Genomic DNA, 22,024 nt, shown 5'->3' with positions numbered 1-22,024 from the left:
TACAGGAAGGTAGGATAGGGGAGCAGGGAAGCACATATCTTAATTAAGGGAGCCATCGTAGGGTTGGGAAGAGACTTGGACCTAGAGGGGCTTCCAGGTGCCCAAAGCGAGGTCCCCAGTTAGTTCCTGGGGCAGCTGAAGATAGGAAGTTAACATTTTTAAGCTTCCGTTTCCTCCACCCTAGGAGGGAACTGTCACCTCATGGAGTAATTGGCAGGTTTAAAAAAAAAATAAAGTACATCAACTACGTTTCACCTCCAGCCCAAGGAACGCTTCTGACCTGTACGAGTTTCTGAATGCTTCTGACCTGTACGAGTTTCTGTTGTTGTCGTTGTCGTCATTGTAAGGGTGTAATTACAATCTAAGGTGTTACCAGTGCAGCTTCCTGTCGAGGTAGGGCCACAACTGCAGTCCCCATTTGTATTCCAAGGTCCTTAGCCTTGGTGTCACCTCAATACTTCCTTTCTTTTTTCTTCTGAGAACATCATCACTCCGGCCCTGTCTCTCCTGTGTCTCTTCAGTGTGGCTCTCTTACCCCTCATCATTTATATTTATGCCCCCTGAACTAGTACAATAACCTCTGAACAGCTTGGTGTAGCATTTCCCTGCCTATAAATTTTTCTCTAGATTACACAAAGGGGAAAACATATCTGTTAATAATGCATTTACTCGTTAAAATAAATGTGTATCTCTGCCCAGCATGAGCCAGATATAATTGCATTCCCTTTATACTTAAGGGTTTTCCACCTTGATCTAAGGCTTTTATGAGGAACCCTGACAAAAGCTATAACCCTCACCATGGCCAACCTCAAGCTAGCAGTAGGATATCAACCAGCACGCTGAAAGTGTAGCTTTCTATTCTTCATAGGAAGAATACAGACAGGCTGGTTCCAGGACCCAAGAGCCCCAAATCTATACCTTCTCCCTCACTCAACGTAAGGTTTGTTTCAAAGTCAGGTCCTCCCCTAATTCTGTACTTGCTCAAATGTTCTGCCTGTTCCTACTTACACAGACACTAGATACTTCTACTTATTCCAACTCCAGGGAAATGTTACTTTGGATGGCTTGCCTGATTCCACAAAGAAGAGTCAGCTATAGTGTGATATACACTTTGATTTATTTGTTGGCGTATGTGTATTCTGATTGTGCACTGTGCATATGGTGCACAGCCCAGTCTGACACACAGCAGAGACTTCACAACACTGAATAAGGGATGAATGAATGAGTTCAAGAATTTAGTCCGAAACAACTTCCTTGTCAAATCTACACAGTATGTATTCAGTCCAATGCAGTCTTTCAAAGTGAGGCTCTCTGAGTAAACCACAAAATGGAAACAAGTAGTAGTGAAGACGGAATACGAAACACCCCAGGTACACCTGAAAATGCAGACGTGTACGACAAGTATCAGTTGCTTAGTCTTTGCTGCCTGGGGGGGGGCAGTCTCCTACACCACAGGACTCAAAGGGAAATCCACCATTTCAATGTATTGTGATTGTGTATCTGAGGGGCTAAGGGAAGAAGACACTCACTCTCTTGATGATTTCCGTCAGACACTTCCTTTCATCTTCTTTTGTATTCTGAGTCTGTGTTCTATATTCTCTTCTCATATCTCCATCCACAAATGTCCCTTCTGTCTCTCTTGATGCTTTCTTTCTAACCCTCTTAGTGTTTCCCTCCCCAATTCTCTCATTCTTGATGTTTTCCTTCTCATTTTCTCTTTATTTGTTCTTATTCTCCTCCTTCTTTATTTTTCCTCAATAGCTGTATACCCCAACAAAAATCTGTCAGGCAATAGATATTACAATGTGGTTACATTACGCTTTTTGAGTGAACAATTGCAATGAACACAAGTAAAGAAAGCATGTTTTCCGTTTCCCTTACATGATTAAACATTTTACATATTACAAGTGGAAAAGTAATTATCCCAAGAATCTACCTTCATATAAAGCAATTTGTAATAGATTAACAGTGTAGGCAAGCAAGGTATTCTTTTACTGATAGACTGTGTTTTGTGGTCACAAAAAAGAACCAATAACTTTCTTAATTATCTTGAAAGGTAATCTTATAAGGAATCTTAAAGGAATCACAAACCTAAACTTTTATCTATGAAAAACAATCAGTCGTCTCTACTTTAAATCTTTAGGGTATATATCCACTCATCAATAGTGTTGTTGTTGTTGTTTTAGCCAGGTAGCTGAGGGCAGAAATGGGTACAAGAAATTAATCATCACCTTTGGTCATCAACCAATCGTAGCAAGCAAGGCCTGTCAGCTAATAATAAGGGGACTGCTTTGTTCCCTGCCCTTAAAGAGTTCCCCAATCGGCTATGGGACTTTCTCAAACTTCAGATTATCTTCTTGGGTTTCTCACCTCAAAGCTGTTTTAACGGAAACGTCTTAGTCGAACCTTAAGTTATTTTCAAAGCTTTGTTTCAGCTGTGATACCCTCTGAGACCTGTGAACTCACCTTCCTACATTAAGATTAGAAGAATTTAAACTAGCTGGGATACTGGGACTCAATTGTTTCCCTTAATCCTTAGCCTAAGTCACAGTCTATATGGTGCTTTAGTAAAAACTCACGTGTTCTAGCTGTGTGATAATTGTTTGTTTTATTTTTTATCATCAAAACTCTATTTCGCTGCTCTTGCAGAGGACTCGAGCCAGAGCAGTTTTGTTCTGAGCTGCTGCCTTGTACTTCCAGCCCCGTATTCGTGCTTTACATAGATCTCTCTTTGCGACCTATTCTCTGGGACTCTTCCCTTTGGTTTAATATTTACCACCAAACATTTGTTTCAAGGTGAAATCATTTTTCCTTATAATTTTACGATACCAGGTTGGCTTTAATTATATTAAAAATTTTACTTATCATTATCGTTAAAAAAAAAACAAAACAAAAAACTCTATTTAAACTAACATTCTTATTACCAATTAGACAGTACAGCTTAGGAAGAAATCATTTTCGTAATAATCCACAGTAAAAACATCAAAACATCCAGAAGAACAGGATATATCCGAGAGATGACCATACTACATTAAGGGCAATGGGGATCTCCTCACGCAGTGCCAGATACCAGAGGAAGAGGGAGAGGCACGCATGTAAAAGCATAGCAACAGCAAAAGTCACTCTGGCGTCTGTGGGCTTAGGGCCTTGGCTTTCCAAGTTGTATACAGCAGGATTTTGTTTCCTGGTGGGCCCATGCCCTGAAGTCAACGGTCATCTGTTGTTCCTCTAACACAGCCACCGACACTTAGTAATATAGATAATCATATCTTTGTTGTATGGTGTTTTTTTTTGCACAAAGTATTTTTCATTTTGACTTTATTTATTGGATATTTTGGCTAAACACTGTGCAGAGGTATGCCATCATCTTTGTAGCTCACTACAGTGACCATGATCTACTCTGAGTAGAGGCAGTGTCCTAGGAACTGATATGAGACCTGTCTTTCCTTTCATGACTGGCCATCAGAGCTGGAGTGACCAAGAGTGTGAATGCCGTACTTGAAATCTAACGGTTCTGTGACCGTGCTGCGAAACAAACCCCAACTGCGGTTACTGACTTTTCCATTTCCACCCTTAGTCCATAGACTAGCTAATAAACTGCATTCCAGAGGAGAGATAAGACACCGTGATTACCATGTCTACCACCATGAGGAGTAAGATGTGTGTATATCAGAACAGGCAGAGCATCTAAACGCAGAGGTTCCCAGAGCAAGAATCGTCCTGGGGGAAACAGCAGATCACAAGCTTCCAACTCCCTCTCATTCCCCAACGTTGTAATTTTGTCTTCTGCGATCTGGAAAAAGAAATTTTTTTTCAACAACAAAATAAATCTGTTTTATTTCGACTACAATAAACCTGTATGCTTTGAGAAATATTAGCATCAAAATGTGGTTGGGGCAGGCACGTGGTTGCCCTGTGGTATTTTGCTATCTTCACGTTTTAATTTAAAACCGGTCATAAATTAGAGGACTATAATCTTCCTTTTTTTTCTTCTTTTTCCACAGACACATACCCTCCTGGGTTGTGTTTTGTTTGCTTACTTTAAACCTTGGTTAATTGCCCGCCGTGTTTCTGAAGCGTCATCTTTAGTCTTCCGTGCGGCTCCGCCATGTCATATACTCTTCTTATCTCCACGAGATTTGTACAAGTTGTTTAAAAACCATGATCTCCGAGGCTGGGAAAAAAATGAAGTGCACTTGAAATGACAGTTATGCTGAAAGATAAGCAGAGCAATGCGACCTATCAAAATGGGTACAATTTTTCTTAGCTAATGAGCACAATATACAGCGTTCCAGTACATACACACGGGGGGGGGGCGCTTTGTAAAATATCAAGTACACCACATTATTGCAGACATAACTGTGTGGGATATGTATCTAGGCCTGAGAGTGGAGATAACAAAATATAAGTGCTTTGCCTGTCTAAACATGTTAAATAAATGAGTGCTCACTATCACAACCCAATACATTAGAAGATGGACTTGCATAGTTAATTTTTCTTTTTAATGCACTGCACGTGATCATTTGAAATGCAGAGCCGGAGTCTATCTCAGTGTTTGAAGACAAGGTTCCTTTCATTTAAACAAATCTTTATTGAAATAAGCCCTTTTGAAAAGAATCTTTGGTGTGTCCTCTTTTGCAGAAAGTTCCATCAGGGTAAATGGCGATAAAGAAGGGACATTGCAGGGTATTGTATAAGATCACCCACCAGAGTAAAAAGGACATAGGTGGCCGTAACAGAGGGAGGTTAGATCCCCTGCAATCACACTTTAAGCATCCTAGATTTCACAAACTGTTGTTTGCTTCCTCTGCGATTTGGGACATCTGTACTCACAGTGTTTAAGGACTGGGAAAGTGGAGAGGAAGACAGAGGGAGGGAAAACAGTCGCTTCTTCCATGAGCTAATGAAATAGGAACTTCAGAAGCGTGTCTGGAGGAAAGTTTTGCAACTGTGTCCCTCCCATGCAGGTTTCCAGGCATTCTATCAATCCCCTACTGGGCTAAAGATTCAGGCAAAAGCCTGGAAGGCAGGCCATTGGCAAAACTCCACAGATTCTATCCATATTTTCCCTAGGTTTCTCCTACTGTTGTTAGTTCCTAAACATGTTGCTTCATTTCAGGAGGGCGTTTGTCCGCTGAGGCTGGCTGCGACACACAGCTGCAGTCGGATCAAACGCCTTTCTCTGTCAGTGTTCATGTGAACACCATGAGAAGAGGCTCTTGATGTCGGTCTAGCATGCAGCCAGCTCATGCCTTCCTTCTGTGTCAGCTCTTTCTCCTCTCGTCTCTCTCTCCTCACAGGCGGCCAGCTCTGGTGCACCACTACGAAGGCCATCTCAGAGGGTGAAGAGCTCATTGCCTTTGTGGTAGATTTTGACTCGAGGCTACAAGCTGCCAGTCAGATGACTCTCACAGAAGGGATGTACCCGGCCCGCCTGCTGGACTCAATTCAGCTGCTTCCTCAGCAAGCTGCCATGGCTTCTATTTTGCCCACAGCTATTGTCAATAGTAAGTGCTGAGTGCTCTAGCCCAGCTTTGTGGGGGTGATGGATATTTACAGACATTTTCTTCAGTTTGTGGCTAGAAGTGTGTGTGTTTGTGTCTGTGTCTGTGTGTGTCTGTGTGCATGTGTATGTGTGTGTGTGATGTGTTTGCTTCATATGTAAATGCAGGGGGAAAACATGACCTATTATGTCAGATTGCATTCCTAAATGTCACCCACACTAAAAGCTGTCCTTCTCTACCTGTTGAATAATACTCAACTGTACTTAGCAATGACAAGCCTCGGTGATTCCCTAGTATCAGGTATTTGCATTTGTTAAGGGCCATGGAATTTAAAAATTTGAAAAAAGAAGAATATGAATTTGAAAATAATATTTTATTATATATACTACTAATAAAGAATATATAGTCTTAAGTTGATGTGAAGCTCTATTGTACAATTATTAATTATTATTCTATCTGAAAATAACAATATCAATTATTAGCTTCAAATAAACTGGTACAAGTACATAGAGCTTTTGTTTATATCCTTATAACCTGGATGAAGGACTAGTAGCCTGCACAAATCAAAATATTTGTTGGTTAAAAGAAAAGGAAAAATAAGTAAGTTTTTAATCTTTTATAGAGAACTTTGAAATATACTGTCACAATGAACACTGAACTAGTTTGGATACACATAAAGGGGTTCTTCATATGGTGGACAGTCAATGGTTCAAGGGCTCTCAGGTCTGTTTTCTGAGATCTGCTTCTGCTGAGCTCTCTGTGGGAAACAAAACCAAGTAGCCATCCCACTCCAAAATCAGCTGCAAGGAAAGAACGATACTAATGCTGGCAATAAAAATCTAGTCTTTACATAATCTTGAAAATCTAATGGAAAATAAGTGTATACAGCAATAATATCTTCACATTGGTGTAAAAATATCCAACAATAATTATGATGAAAGACATTCACAGGTGGTTCTGAAATCACTATGCATCCAATCAATAAGCCCAGGACTTCAGCCCAATGAATTCCTATTTGATTTTTTTTGTTTGGTTGGTTTTGGCTTTGTTTTTCTAGACAGGGTTTTTCTGTAACTTTGCAGCCTATCCTGGAACACACTCTGTAGACCAGGCTGGCCTCAAACTCGCAGAGATCAGCCTGCCTCTGCCTTCCAAGTACTGGGATTAAAAGTGTGCACCACCACCGCCCAGCCTTACTTGATCTATTTAATGCAATAGTTTTTATTATCTTTACTTTGATTTTTATTGCATGGACCATGAAACAATGTGACCAACTTGGACCTGAGGCAAAATAATTTTATTACAAGGGATTTCAAATAAATTTACTCAATTATGATTCTCTAGTGTGTATTATTAATTACATATATGAATATACCTGTTTACTTTTGGTAGCAAGGAAATATTTAATCTCAAATGATCTAATATAAACCTAGATATCATTTGTGTCCTGAAATCAATCAGTTGACATGACTCTGCTGAAGTATCCACCGTATTAACTATGCAGCCTCTTGGATAGTGTAAATGTACTTAACTTGGGAACAATGGGTTAAATAATACAGAGACATCAGTCCGTCATTTTGAAGTTGCTTCTATCTTCCCTCCACTAGAATTTGATTCTCAGTTCTTTCTCATTTCTGACTCATGGTTCCACAGAGCTGTTTTCTTTGTCTGACCATCAGTAACACATTCATTGTTCATGAATGAGAAGCCTGGCTCTTTCTGCGGAGTTTTGAGAACTCTCTTAAGACTTCCCCTTGTGTCCCTCTGAATTCATCTCAGAAATACCAAATTCCACATTGACCCTCTGTTCCCCAAAACCTTCTGGACAGCGTTCAAAAGCGCTGTGTCTACAATACAGGGACCAGGCTGGATCAGCCCACAAAATACCTTCGCCTTCGCCTACAAGATTCTGGTCTATTGCATCTACTCATTTCTGCTCCTCTAAGGCTAAATTCCAATCTCAATATAACCCTTTATACTAGTGGTTCTCAATTTATGGGTCGTGATCCCTTTCATAAGCCTCCTTCTCCAAAAATATTTATATTATGATTCATAGCAATAGCAAAATTATGGTTATGAAGTAGCAAGGTTGGGGGGTCACCACACCATGAGGAACTGTATTAAGGGATTGCAGCATGAGGAAGGTTGAGAACCACTGTTTCATTTTGCATACAAGGTAATCAACTGTGGTTTCTTCAGCTATCACTCCATGAGGAGGAAAAACATACATGTAAAGACATGTTCTGTGAAAGATGTAGAAATCACACATCACAGCCCAGCTTCATAAACTCGTTATGACTGAGGCTGTTATCCAAGCTTCATTGTATTTCACTTAAATAATTGCGTCTGGCTCCTGCCACTCCCGAGTGTTTCTTCCGCATTTACTACCTTTAAAACCACCCTGCTCTTGAGCTAGGCCCTGTTTCTCCATCACTGAGACCAAATGAAAGCCTCTCCAAAGAGTCTGAAAGATGGTCCATACTCTGCCCTGCCCTTGCCTCAACAATACCACACAGCTGCTGCGCCTTCAGCCAGGTGCCTCCGGCTCCTGCGGCTTCCTCTGCACTGTGCTCCTTAGCAAGATGACAGGAAATCTTCAACTGAATCAGTTCATTTCCTCCTCCACATCAGCTCTAAGGAGCAACAAAACCAGCCCTCTAACCACCTGACTGGCTCCTACCTCTGTCCCATGCTCCACAAGCCCAGTGGGTAGCACTGCCTAAGCCCCAGATCATCTTTCAGGCTCTCACAGCAGTAAGCTGTAAAGACTTGTCTACTGACTCCTACCAACTCAGATGTAAGCTCTTTAACTCTGAGTTCCATCCTCCTGCTTGTTTTGCATCAAACCCAACAGAGATCGGAATGTAAGCTCTTTAGCCCTAGAAGGTTCAACCTCCTGTTTGTTTTACACCAAACCCAGCATAGTTTGGCATCTTGTAGGCACTCTGGAATTAATTCATTAAATCAACAAATCATGTCAAGAATGGACATTCAGGATATCTTATTCTAGCTACCACATTCATACCTTTTAAGTAATCATATAAACCAATTCTCACTGCTGTGACAAATATGTATAAGTATAAAGTGAAATTATATTGGCATCTCCTATAGTATTACTTACAGTCTGTGGGAAGTTCAGCAATAGAGGTACCATTTCTTTAAGAGCCTATTCCTGATCTACAAAACACCCAAGATTATACTCACTACACTCAGAAAGATGGAAATAAAAGTGACGTCACCCCCAATTCACCCCCCAGACTGCAGCTAACATGTTTCTGGTTTTGCTGCAGAGGACATCTTCCCTTGCAAATCCTGCGGCATCTGGTACCGGAGCGAGCGGAACCTGCAAGCCCATCTGATGTACTACTGCAGTGGAAGGCAAAGAGAAGCTGCTCCAGCGTCTGAAGAAAACGAAGACAACACTCATCAGATTGCCAGCCTGTGTCCCTTCCCACAATGCACCAAGAGCTTTTCCAATGCCCGAGCTCTAGAAATGCACCTGAACTCACACAGTGGTGAGGGCTTTAATGTTTCTGTTGTTGCTTCAGGACGCTCTACTCTTTCTACACATACATACATACACACACACACACACACACACACACACACACACACATATACCTACTTCTTATCTATTTATAATATATGCATATAGATGATAGATAGATAGATAGATGATAGATAGATAATTAGATAGATAATTAGATAGATAGATGGATAGCTAGATAAACAGATAGATGGATACCTAGATAAACAGATAGATGGATAGATAATTTTACTGGATAAAACAGTATTCCTGTCTATTGTTTAGATGCAGCATGTTTTAACCAAAGGACTTGACTGTGACTTCAACATCTGCAGCGCTTTCAGACTGTGCTCCCAATCATTACATTCATTTTCCTCTTCAGCAGAACAGCACCATTTCTACTCCTGTGTTCAATACCACTCATTTTCACCGCTTTACGTACCACGTAGTCTTTGGAAATTGGCCATGGTGTTTTCCATGAGCCGAGAGAAATAGTAGGCAAATTTCAAAAGAAGTTGCTGTGCAATTGAAGCTGCTAGTTTGGAGTTTCCATCAAAAATTTTCTCAATTTCCAGAGTGTATTTGCTTAAAGTTTAAGTGAACTTTATCACATAAAACTACTCTCAATTCCTTAAGAAAGACAGCAAGTTGGGAGTTATTCTAGATTCTAGCTATATTTGAAATGGACCCCAGCTATTAGCTTCCTCTCAGGGCATCCCCATTCTTACAATTTTAAAATGAATTTAAATATATTTAGATTTTTTTCTGTTTTTTTTAATATTTTATTTTATTTGAGGCAGTGTCTTTCTACATTGCCCTGGCTGTCCTGGTACTCATTCTGTAGACCAGGCTGGCCTCGAACTCACAGGACTCAGAAGAGAAGCCAAGCCTGTTCTCATCATATACGAACAAACAAAAGCAGGAGTTGTTTACATGATGCTTGCCTCCACCATCAGTGGCAGGAACTAGTCAGTAACAGAGATTGGTCCACCAGCGTGAATGCTGGTCCAAACTGACTTCATTAGCATGTCATTGTCTACCAGTCAAATATCAGTCCTAGACACAGATAGACCACATTCAGTAAAACTAACAAATAAATAGATTTAGATAAAAGATAAAAAGTTAGTCAAGTGATTGCTAGTACAATGTTGTTTCTTTTTGCATGAAGGTGTTCAGTAGCTAGCAGCCACTCTAGTGACTATTCACTTCTTCCTATTATAAAGCATAGTACTCTATGCTAAAAAAAAAAATTACAAGCCTAAGCCTTAAGCATGACTCTATTGTTACACAGCTTGATTATTAAAATACTCTTGGGTTTTTTTAGGTTGTTTATTGACCCATAAGGTAGAAGCACTGATAATTCTCCCCTTCTATACCATAACACTCACAAAGAGGCTTGGGAAATTATTATTACCGATGTCACTAAAATGTCAGTGCAAGGCTCTGAAGGATTTCTGTGTCTGTTGTGTGGACACCACAAGCACACTAGGAAAGGTTCGTATCACCAGGAAGCCAACAGGTGAGGTTCTCAGCTCTCCTACTTTGTGTGTCTTTGCAGGAGTGAAAATTGAAGAGTTCCTGCCCCCAGGGGCAAGTTTAAAATGCACAGTCTGTAGTTACACGGCTGACTCCGTGATCAACTTCCACCAACATCTCTTCTCCCATCTTACTCAAGCTGCCTTCAGATGCAACCACTGCCACTTTGGCTTCCAGACTCAGCGGGAGTTACTGCAACACCAGGACCTCCATGTCCCCGGTGGCAAACTTCCCAGAGAAGGCGACATGGAGCACTCTCCAAGTGGAACTGAAGACAGCTTACAGCCAGCCACAGACTTGTTGGCCAGAAGCGACCTCTCCCAGGGCCAAAAGGCCTTGCAGACTAAAGATGCAAGCTCAGACACAGAACTGGATAAGTGTGAGAAAAAGACTCAGCTCTTTCTCACCAACCAGAGACCAGAGATACAGCCTGCAGCGAACAAACAAAGCTTTTCTTACACAAAAATAAAGTCTGAGCCTTCCAGCCCAAGACTTGCTTCATCTCCAGTGCAACCCAACATCGGACCCTCTTTCCCCGTGGGACCTTTCCTATCTCAGTTTGCTTTCCCCCAAGACATCACGATGGTCCCTCAGGCTTCGGAGATCTTAGCCAAGATGTCAGAGCTGGTGCATCGGCGCCTAAGACACGGGAGTAGCAGCTATCCTCCTGTAATTTACAGCCCTTTGATGCCCAAAGGGGCTACATGCTTTGAGTGTAACATAACATTCAATAACTTGGATAACTACCTAGTTCATAAAAAACACTACTGCAGTAGCCGATGGCAGCAGATGGCCAAGTCCCCTGAGTTTCCGGGTGTTTCAGAGAAGATGCCAGAAGCTGTCAGTCCCAACACTGGCCAGGCTTCTATAAACCTTCTCAACCCAGCCGCTCATTCTTCAGACCCGGAAACGCCACTTCTTCAGACACCGTGCATCAGCTCTTCCGCCGTCTTAGATCTAATTGGGCCAAACGGCAAAGGCCACGAGAAGGACTTTAACACTCCAGCCAAAAAGCTGTCCACCTCCAACAGCAGCGACGACAAAATAAATGGGAAGCCAGTTGATGTGAAAAATCCCAACGGCCCCTTAGTGGACGGGGAAAGTGACCCAAATAAGACCACCTGTGAAGCTTGTAACATCACCTTCAGCAGGCACGAAACATACATGGTCCACAAACAGTATTACTGTGCGACCCGCCATGACCCGCCGCTAAAGAGGTCCGCTTCCAACAAAGTGCCGGCCATGCAGAGAACCATGCGCACACGCAAGCGAAGAAAGATGTATGAGATGTGCCTACCTGAGCAGGAGCAAAGGCCGCCCCTGGTCCAGCAGAGATTTCTCGACGTAGGCAACCTCAGCAATCCTTGTAGCTCCTCTCAAGAGCCCACCGAAGGGCTAGGAGAATGCTACCACCCGAGATGCGACATCTTCCCAGGAATTGTCTCAAAGCACTTGGAAACTTCGTTGGCCATGAACAAATGTGTTCCGGTTCCCAAATGTGATACGACCCATTCCAGTGTCTCCTGCTTGGAAATGGACGTCCCCATAGATCTCAGCAAAAAGTGTTTATCGCAGTCGGAGCGGACGACCGCGTCCCCCAAAAGGCTGCTAGATTACCACGAGTGCACCGTGTGCAAGATCAGCTTCAACAAGGTCGAGAACTACCTGGCCCACAAGCAGAATTTCTGCCCGGTCACTGCACATCAGCGTAACGACCTAAGTCAGCTTGATGGCAAGGTGTTTCCCAATCCAGAAAGCGAACGGAACAGCCCCGACGTCGGCTTTGAAAGAAACCTGGTCAGATGTGAGAAGAACGGGAATCCGAAGCAGCCCTCTCCCAACGGAAACGTGTTCTCGTCCCATTTAGCAACTTTACAAGGTCTGAAAGTCTTCAGCGAAGCCGCACAGCTCATCGCTACAAAAGAAGAGAACAAACATTTATTTCTTCCCCAATGCCTTTACCCTGGAGCAATAAAGAAGACGAAAGGAGCCGACCAGCTTTCTCCATACTATGGCATAAAGCCAAGCGATTATATCGCTGGTTCTCTCGTCATCCACAACACCGACGCAGAACAAAGCACAAACACAGAAAATGAGTCTCCGAAAGGCCAGGCCTCCTCGAACGGGTGCGCCGTGCCCAAGAAAGATTCTCTGCCGCTCTTGCCCAAAAACAGAGGCATGGTCATAGTGAACGGTGGACTGAAGCAAGACGAAAGGCCTCCGGCCAACCCGCAGCAAGAGAACATTTCCCAGAATGCCCAGCACGACGATGACCACAAATCCCCTTCGTGGATCTCTGAAAACCCACTAGCTGCCAATGAGAATGTCTCGCCAGGAATTCCCTCGGCAGAAGAACAGTTGTCTAGCATAGCGAAAGGAGTGAATGGCTCCACCCAGGCTCCCGGCAGTGGGAAATACTGCCGGCTATGTGATATCCAGTTCAATAACCTTTCAAACTTTATAACTCACAAGAAGTTTTATTGCTCGTCACATGCAGCGGAACATGTCAAGTGAACTGAGTTAAAAAGGAAAACAGTTACCTTTGGTACCAGTGTTTAGTATGTTCTTCTAAACAGTCCAGAAAACAAAGGCACTGGGTGAATTACATCTGGCAATCAGGAGACATTCATTACGGCTGAGTTGAAGACTTAAGATGTAATTTCATTACAGACCATTAGTAAAGTGTATTATTGGTGCCATTTTCAAAAACAAAATTAATTTATTTTACCAGCAGTATTCATAGCTGTGGTTATGTTATTTTTTATTTAAAAACTTTATATTAAAGTCATTTGTAATGTTATTGTATAGTTATTGTGTAGCACATATGGTTTGCACTGTATAGTAGCTTTGAACGAAAATAGTCACAAACAATACAGAAGAGCATTTTAGACATAGCTTCAAAAGCACTTGTGTACCCTGATTTTTTCCTTATATGCTGTTGCGGATATCCGTATATGCTAAAATATAACCTGCAAACCTGTTCTAAATACCCACGCTCTAAGTTCGCCTTAAGATTTCAGTTCTTGGATAATCAGGCTCCATTTGCACTTTATATTTTAGCAAATACAGTCTCTTCGTCGCTAGGCTTTGCATTCGTATGTAGCCGTATTTTCCGTCCATTCTCTCAAACGTAAACACGTATGTTCATTGGAGATAGCGTTTTCCTTTCTTGTATAGTACCTGTATTTTCTTTCGCTGATGCAGCCCTGTCTCGATTTTTAAACCTTCGCTGTTAAATGCAATACTTTATAAAGAATGAACAAAATTACTGGAAGCAGTATTGTAAGGAATGGAGTACTTCTGATCGGTTTTCTCTTTCGAGAGGCACAGTCTAAATCGAAACCCTAAATTCAATGCTGCCAAGTATGGATTTAATTCATATATAAGATCTATTTAAGTATAAGAGTAGCAATACTGCACCTGGTGATCACAAAGATAACGTTCTACTTCTGATAGAAATAATTTCTCAACCAACGTTGTTACTATGCATGTACACAGATGGAATAAAATTCCAAATTGTTGGAGAAATTTGGTGTCCTGGGCTTTTTTCCCCCCTTTAAGCGCCAAGGGCAAATTACCCAGCCCTCAGTGTGCCGCACTCTAAAGAGCAACACTTCATCTACTGTTATATGTTCATTCCTGCTGCCAGCTTTCAAAACCAGAAGCGAGGTTTTCATGCCTTCTGTTTAATCCAGCTGTTCTCAGTTATACTCAAGGCATACCAACCTAGAGCAATTGCCTTAACACAGTGATTCTCAACCGTCCTAGCGCTGGGACCCTGTCATACAGTTCCTAGTAAGGACTCCCAGTCATAAAATTATTTTTGTGGTTACTTTACAACTTTAATTTTGCTACAGTTATAAATTATAATGTGTCTATATTTTCCGACGGTCTTATTTGGTGACCCCCCTATGAAAGGATAGTGTGACCACAAGGGGTCGTGACCCAAGGTTGAGATCCAATGTCTTAACAGATTCTTATTTGACAGATTTTAGGATTCTGTAGTGGATTTAAATATTATAGAAAAGTCCAAACAAAAATAATAAAATAGAATAAGAACCAACTTTTCACCACTGTTACTCAGACTACTCAACTAATGCTTACAATCTGAACTGAGTTTAAAAAATATTCAACGTATGTGTTCAACGTTGTAATTAAAACCAAAAAGTAAATCACTGTAGGAACTGTTAAGAACATTGAAATCTTTGCATTTTCCAGCGTACTATAAGTTTCAGATTACAAGGATGCAAAGTCACAACACTAATGAGAAAGAGGCAGAAACATAGGACTTATTCTCCTCTGCACATGCATCCACGTCATACTGCAAACACAGAGGTGATGGTGTGGAGTCCAGAGTCCATGTCTGATGTGGGACTTGGAGGAAAGGCAGTCTTTATAAAGGAGAACATTTCGGGGACATCAGCCTCCCCCCAGCTGGAGCACTAACGTTTGACTAACCAGCTGTGAAGGTTTCCAGAGTCCCTGATGCCTTCAGAAACCACCGCCCTTCGAACTGTGACCATCCTGCCAAGTAGGGATGACACTTCAGCTTGCCCTTCGCCACACAATCAGAAACATCAGACAGCGCACCCCAACACTGTCTCCTTAGTGTTCCTTTATGACGTACAGAAGGATAAAGAAGTGGAAAGTGTGCCCCTCCCGTGTACTCACAGTGCACAGTTTTCTGGTTCTCTGTGCCTCGGGTGAATTCATGGTTCCCTGCTGCGTGTTCTGTACTAGCTCAAAATAATCCCAAAGAGAAGCATTTTCTCTGTTCTAGCCTGGAATCATCTCCACAACACGAACTTCTAACCATGAGACTGACCACTCAGAAGGAGCTCCTCCCACAACCCTACCCCCCTAAAGACTCCAGGAAATAATCAGGATATCATTTAATCTATATATCTCAACATCTGCATTGGCAGTCAGTCCAATACTTTTGTATGTTAAATTCATTATCTTTATGACCAATTCCCTTTTTCTCATTGAAAAAATGCTTAGAGACACTTCACATGCAATAGGCAAGCAAATAAAAATTAGAAAGTACAGGCCATGGCACATTATATCTATGAAAAGAAACATTTATCTAATAGAAATTGTAAAAATAAAATGACCAAGACTTGTTTATTTCACAGATTATTTTTACTATGAATTTATGCGGGGGTTGAAATTCTTGACAATACCACACATCAAGCACCCATTCAGAAAATGCCTTTGTTTCTGTAATGTTAATAAATAGTGTTCCCCTGAATGAAAGGTTTACTTTCCTATAATTACAGGCAATCTTGTTCCACAACAGTGTCAATCTTTATTACTAAAAGCCAAAAGTACTTAGAATTTTTTTAATGATGCTGTTTCTAGATTCCAGTTTTCAATGAGTTAAAATAATTTCATCTTGGATTGCTTTGGACAAGTGTTCTTATTTTTAGTTTTGTGGATTTAAGAAGTAAATGGCACCTCCCACTTCCAAATGCCATCCATCACTTGTCTTCAACATGATTCTGTAATGCTGAATCATTACAGGCTTTGTTTAGATAGGATCAATTTTGAATGTTTGGCATTAAAACCACATACTCACTTTTAGATTTAGTTGAGCCCAATGGTGTCAATGGTGTGATAATCAGACTTCTCATTTCTTGAGTTAGCATTGGCAGTTTCTATTATACAACTCCAGTTAGCTCATTGTAAAGTTACGTTAAGAAGAAACAAGTCTGAAAGAGAGACTTAAATCACAGTTCAAATAACTAGGAGCTGGAGAGCATCCGGAATAACTGTAATTTGAATCTCTGTCTATCTTTTTTCTTTACATCCCTCTGTATGCTATGAATATGTTTTATTGCCATTGGTTATTAAAGAAACTGTTTCGGCCCAAGCCTTAGTAAAATAAAGTCAGATGGATAATCCAAACAGAGATATAGAGAAAAACGTAGGCAGAGTTAGAGAGATGCCATGTAGCTGCCAGAGGAGAAATATATTAGCCACCAGCCAGACACTTACCGGTAGGCTACAGCCTCATGATGATTCACAGCTTAATAGAAATGGGTTAATTTAAGACGTAAGAGTTTGCTAAAAAAAAAAAAATGCCTAAGCTATTGGCCAAACAGTGTTGTAATAACAGAAACTATGTTATTATTTGGGTCTGGGCAGCCAGGAAATGAACAAGCAATCTCCACCTACAACAAGGTGTCTGTTTCTGAGGGTCTCTGGAAACTGTAGCCTGAGGCAAACACAATGCCCTGGACGAGTCCTGAGTTCAGCTTGGATAGTACTGTATTCCCTTACCACGGGCTTCCTTCTGCCAGTGCTATCTTCTCCTCAGGAGGAAAAGAGCAGCTCAAACAGCTAAAACCACAGCTATGTTGTTTTCTCCCCCATGGCTGCCAACTCATTTCAAATATCAGTGGAAGCAGATGAGGACGCATGCGACCTCTCCAGGTCTCTTGTAACAAACTACCACCAACTTTGTTATTTCAAACAGAAATGCATGCTGTCGCAGATGTGGAGGTGAGAAATCTGACACTAAGGTCTGGTATGTCTGTGTTTCCTCCGTAGTCACTAGGAATGATTCCTCCAGTGGTCCTCTAGCTCCCTGGATGCCAACTTCCTTTATCCTCTGATTGAGTTACTCCAACCTTGGTCTCCTTGGGCCCAACGCCTCCTTTTCTGCCTTTTTTTTTTTCTTATAGGTACCTGGTTATTGCATTTAATTCCCATGGAGATAATCTGGTATAATCTCCCCATGTGACAAAAACTAATCACAGAGGAAAGGGATTTTTTTTTCTACAAACTATAATTGTTATGTACTGATATTGGGATCTTATTTGGTCTTCTACAAGGAGACGATGAAAGATTCTGGTCAATATACAGTTGTAGGTGAAGACATAGAGAAAAGAGGCTCTCAGCTAAGTTCTACCAATGTGTGGCTGTGCGACAGATGTTAAGTTAGCCCCCAACGGCTCAGAGTGATTGAGACATGAATGCTATTAGTGAAGATGACAAACACCAGTGGCATCCCATCAAGAATCAGGCACCTAAGGCGGCGTATCCCAGTTGATCGCTGAGGACCTAGGTGTGGGAGATAATTAAGTCTGGTGCCAACTATGCACAAGGCAGTGCCTCTATTTGGAACTTAATAAACCTTATTAATTCAGGGAATCATGAAAATCAGAAGCCAGCTAAGCAAAAGTTTACTTTGGCCCTATCTACCTAAAAGAGTTTGCTGAGCATATTAATAGAGTAAACAGGATTGAAAGAGAATAAACTGTTTGCAGCAACCCCGGCTGCCCCAGTTTGCATACAAATAATGTATTAATTTCAAACAGTTTTATCTTCACATTAGAGAGGGATGTCGAGGTTTTTAACTTGCCAACAATTCTTTGATCACACATTTCATTTCCTACATGTGACATCACCGGGCTCCTGATGCTGCAAAGGTATCACATTCACTTCACTAGTGACCTGGAGGAGAAAACAGTTCAGCACATAAAGAGCAATGGCATATTCATTTAAAATACACAGCTGTAAAGTAGTCTCTTTGTAAAACTAAGAATGAAGGGGCGTGAGTCCCTTAATAAGTCAATGTTTCCCAAATACGCAATTATCTTTGTTTGAACACTCATCCCCACCCTCAGAAAGGTCATGACATATACAGTCATCTGCAAGGCAGCCCTAGAGAGGAGTAGGCTGAGGTCACTAGGGTAAAAGGCTTTTATGTCCACACCCATCATCCAAGGATTTTGATAGACACCGTCAGTAGGAAGAGAGGATATTTTGGAATTTCATGAATGCCAGAGCTGCAGGTATCTGGACCGGCTTTGAGGGGTAAGGTTGTAAAGGACATAGAAATCATATATGCTTCCTGTGCAGTGGCCCCGTGCTTTTACCCTGTGCTATCATCCTCATCTCTACTGGGCTCAAAATGCTACATTCTACAACTCTGCTGAACTCAGTAGACGGGAAAAGTTCCACCCAAGTCTGCATCTCCTGGTTTCTACTTTTTATTTAAATATATTATTTGACAATTTAATGTATACAGATAATGCATTCTGGTCACACTCACACACCTCATCCTTCTATCTGACTTACTTCCCCACCTCCTTACAAGTTCTTGCTCTACTTTTGTTTATTTCATTTTGTTTAATAGTTTAGCCGGGACTAATCACATGGGCATAGGTGTAGTGCTATTCGCCGCAGCACGGGAAACTCATCTGTTCTCCGTAGCTACACCACTGAAGAAATCACTCCTCCTCCCCTAATAGCCTTTAAATGACAACAGCTTCTAAGGAAGAGCAGGGCCCAGAGATAATCATGTTTTATCAGCATTTGACCATCCATGATTCTATTGGCTACCCCTTTTTAATATATATATATATATATATACATATATATATATATATATTAAGAAGCTCTTCTGAATAAGATTGGGGGTAGCACTTATCTAAGGGTATATACATAAATATTTAGGATGTAGTGAAAAACAAAAGTAGTAGGTATACCTCCTGGGCCTATGACCAAGTGGCTTTAGGCCTTTGATGAGATGTAATTCCAGGCATGAACTCCATCCAGGAGAATGGGCCTCAACTCTATTCAATTAAAAAGCAGTTAGTTCCCTCTTAGAAACCACGTATTGGGCAAGTAGGACTGTTTGATTGTCAGTTTGTCTACAGTTTGGAAAGTGCACTGATGGCCTCTCTCCCTGACCTGTTTCACATGACAGCTTCCATCACTTTGAAAGCTGGCTAGTAGGCTGGAAACTTCCGGTTCAGTTCTAGTATGATTTCTCTGTCTTGCTGCCAAACTGTGTGGTGTCTTCAGCATCAGAATCTTAAAATCTAGATGCGTGGGCAACCTAGTGTAGCTCTTCACTTTTACTATTTCAGTTTAGAGGTTTTGCCCCTGATGCAATAGGGTAAGTTGACATCCGTTTGCAGAAGAGGGTCATTGTATTTGGGGAGCACAGGTGACAGCCCTCCCTAGCTCTTTCCCTGCATTCTTTAATCATAGGGAAAACAGAGCTGAACTTTTAAACACATCGTTTTCCACGATAAATTTCCATGTCACTTATACACAAGTTTCTCATTTTCAATTATTAACTTGATGAAGAAACACTTGTGGAGTCTACTAACAAGATTGGTGGACTCCTACTGGGATCAGACACAAATGCTTGAGGGAACTCTGGAGCCCTTCTGTGATTTAGGACCACTCTTGGCAGGCGGTGAGGTAGACATGGGGAGAGAGAATGAGAAAGGAGGAATTTGCGTGGATACAATCTCGGGGCCATCTGTGCTCACTGCGTGTCACAAATTTCAAGCAGAAACAAAGAGTGTGAAAGCAAATATTATTAGCTGCTTTTAATTTGTTCTTCTACAAAATGTTTCTGTTTCTATCCATGCCTCTCCTCAACATCCCACTGTCACTGTGAGTTCTGATACCGTTCTGATGGGCGTGAGGAATCCCGTGTCACGAAGCAGACTCTGTTCAGGGTGAAAAGACACAAAGTGGACATGTTACCTTTCGGCAGTACATGCTACGTGGTTGCAATGAGTACCAGAAGCACATAGGAAAGTTCCTTAGCCAGTTTCAGGAGTACTGAGACAAGCTACCCCCAGGAAATAGGGATGGTGGATGAATGAAATTTCTACAGGAAAAATAACACAGAAGCCAAAACAAAAAACAAAACAAAAAAAACAAACAAAAAAAAAACCAGAAAAAAACCAGACCAAAGGAAAATCAGGATGTGATTATTTCTAGAAGATATTAAATAGAGAGGTCACCGTGTGCCAAATCCAACTGTTGAGAAGAACATAATTCACTCTGTCATCTTTCCTCTTTTGTTCCCAACTACGCAGTGCCAGGGCCACCCTTTGGGTCACCATGACCTTGGAGTAGGTGTAGTCAGACTTTTCTTCTTCCATGACCCGGTTTAGATAAGTCCCTATGCTGTCAGTTCCCACTTCTAGACAAGTTCATTTTCTTTTATGCATTTATGACATCACTAAAATCTTCTTTAGTTCAAGATTATAGCACAGCAACCTCAAACCTATATTATTAGAAGACAAAGTTTAATGATTACAAGATAGTTCTCTAAACTGCACTCTCTGTTTGAGCCACAAACCTATATCATGCTGATAAACTTATTTTTGTTGCAGTGATCTTTCCAACTGACTGTTCACTTTCACTATGAATCCCCCAGTGATTTCTCCTTTTCTATCAGGATCAAGTCCGCATTCTTTAATATGGTTAGCAAGACATTCAATGATTGGGGTCCTTGCTGATTCAATTCCTGATTTATTTTGTACATGCAAATTGATCAGTTAGATACGCTATTATCATGCCAGGTACCTTAATTCAAGAGATGAATAAGGTACACAACTCTGCCTATTTGCAATTAAAGAAAAAAATTTAAGTAAATGAAACTACTAGCAAGTATCATGAGAATATTACCAACCATCACTTTCATGTTGAAAATATCCCTTGGCACCCTAAAGCTTCATTACAGCTTGGTCTTGACTTATTCTAGAAGAACAATTTTCTAGTCTTTCATATTCAAAAAATATCATTATTTTTTAAATGTCACTATATTAATGTAGAGATGTCAGTTGTTATAATAGATGTTGTAATAGATAAAACATGAAATTCCAGTTGCTATGACAAAGAAAATTAAGCTCTATCCGCCATGACAGGAGAGCCAAGTAATTACTCAGAAGTTTGGGTTAGGGGTGGTCCTCCCATTCTTAAGCCTTGGTTCTTAGAAGACAACTCTTCTGCTGAAAGCTAGGGAAAGGGAACATATGGAGGTAAGATTTGTGCACCAGACATACAAACAACTTGCATCTCCAGTGACTACAGTCCTCTGGTTGGAATTCTTTACCTACTCATGTGCTCGTGAAAGCAAAGAGGGAAATTATAGAATGGCTATGCCCCCAAGTGTAAGGATATAGGTTTCATGAAGAACTTCTGGTCAGTTCCCTAAGACACTCACTAAAACCCAGAAATGGTCAGATAAAGTTTTGGCCAGTCCATGACAGTTAGGTTACTGTCATGGTCAGAACTATGGCCTTATAGGATGGACAGCATGACTACCACGGAATGGCAGATCCAATCATGTCTGTGAGCTACACACTACAATGACTTTTTTTTCAAGTATCAAAAGTATTTAAATATGTATTCACTTTAAACACCTTTACAAAATTTTGCCTTCAGGTGTTCTTGATTTTAAACCCCAAACGAGAACACCAGCGTTTTTGCTTCTCTTGGCCACTCCCCTTCAATGGAAACAGCCTATTCTCACACTACCCTCTTCCACCAATCTCTCATTTGCTAAAAATTAGCTGCCTTTTGGATCTTAGCCAAAATCACTTTCTGTGGTTGTATTTTCCAAGATCTCAAACATACATTAGGAGTTCCTTGTATGAGTTCTAGAATTTCAAGAAATATATATATACATAAAACATTATAT

At 41.1% G+C, this 22,024-nt stretch overlaps 1 protein-coding gene across 1 annotated transcript in view; it reads left to right on the top strand.

Annotated features, from left to right (window-relative positions):
- Positions 1–14,088, top strand: part of Zfpm2 (zinc finger protein, FOG family member 2) — a 306,341-nt gene extending 292,253 nt beyond the window's left edge. The window contains exons 5-7 of the mRNA XM_005367522.2: positions 5,301–5,507; positions 8,795–9,019; positions 10,589–14,088. Coding sequence (XP_005367579.2) covers positions 5,301–5,507; positions 8,795–9,019; positions 10,589–13,080 — 2,924 coding nt within the window. The 3' untranslated portion in view covers positions 13,081–14,088. The remainder of the gene's footprint in view (positions 1–5,300; positions 5,508–8,794; positions 9,020–10,588) is intronic.
- Positions 14,089–22,024: the final 7,936 nt, after the last annotated feature.

The sequence above is a fragment of the Microtus ochrogaster genome, unplaced genomic scaffold (genome assembly GCF_000317375.1).
Source record: "Microtus ochrogaster isolate Prairie Vole_2 unplaced genomic scaffold, MicOch1.0 UNK19, whole genome shotgun sequence".
In the NCBI taxonomy this organism is placed as follows: domain Eukaryota; kingdom Metazoa; phylum Chordata; class Mammalia; order Rodentia; family Cricetidae; genus Microtus; species Microtus ochrogaster.
This window is presented reverse-complemented; position numbering and strand designations above follow the sequence as displayed.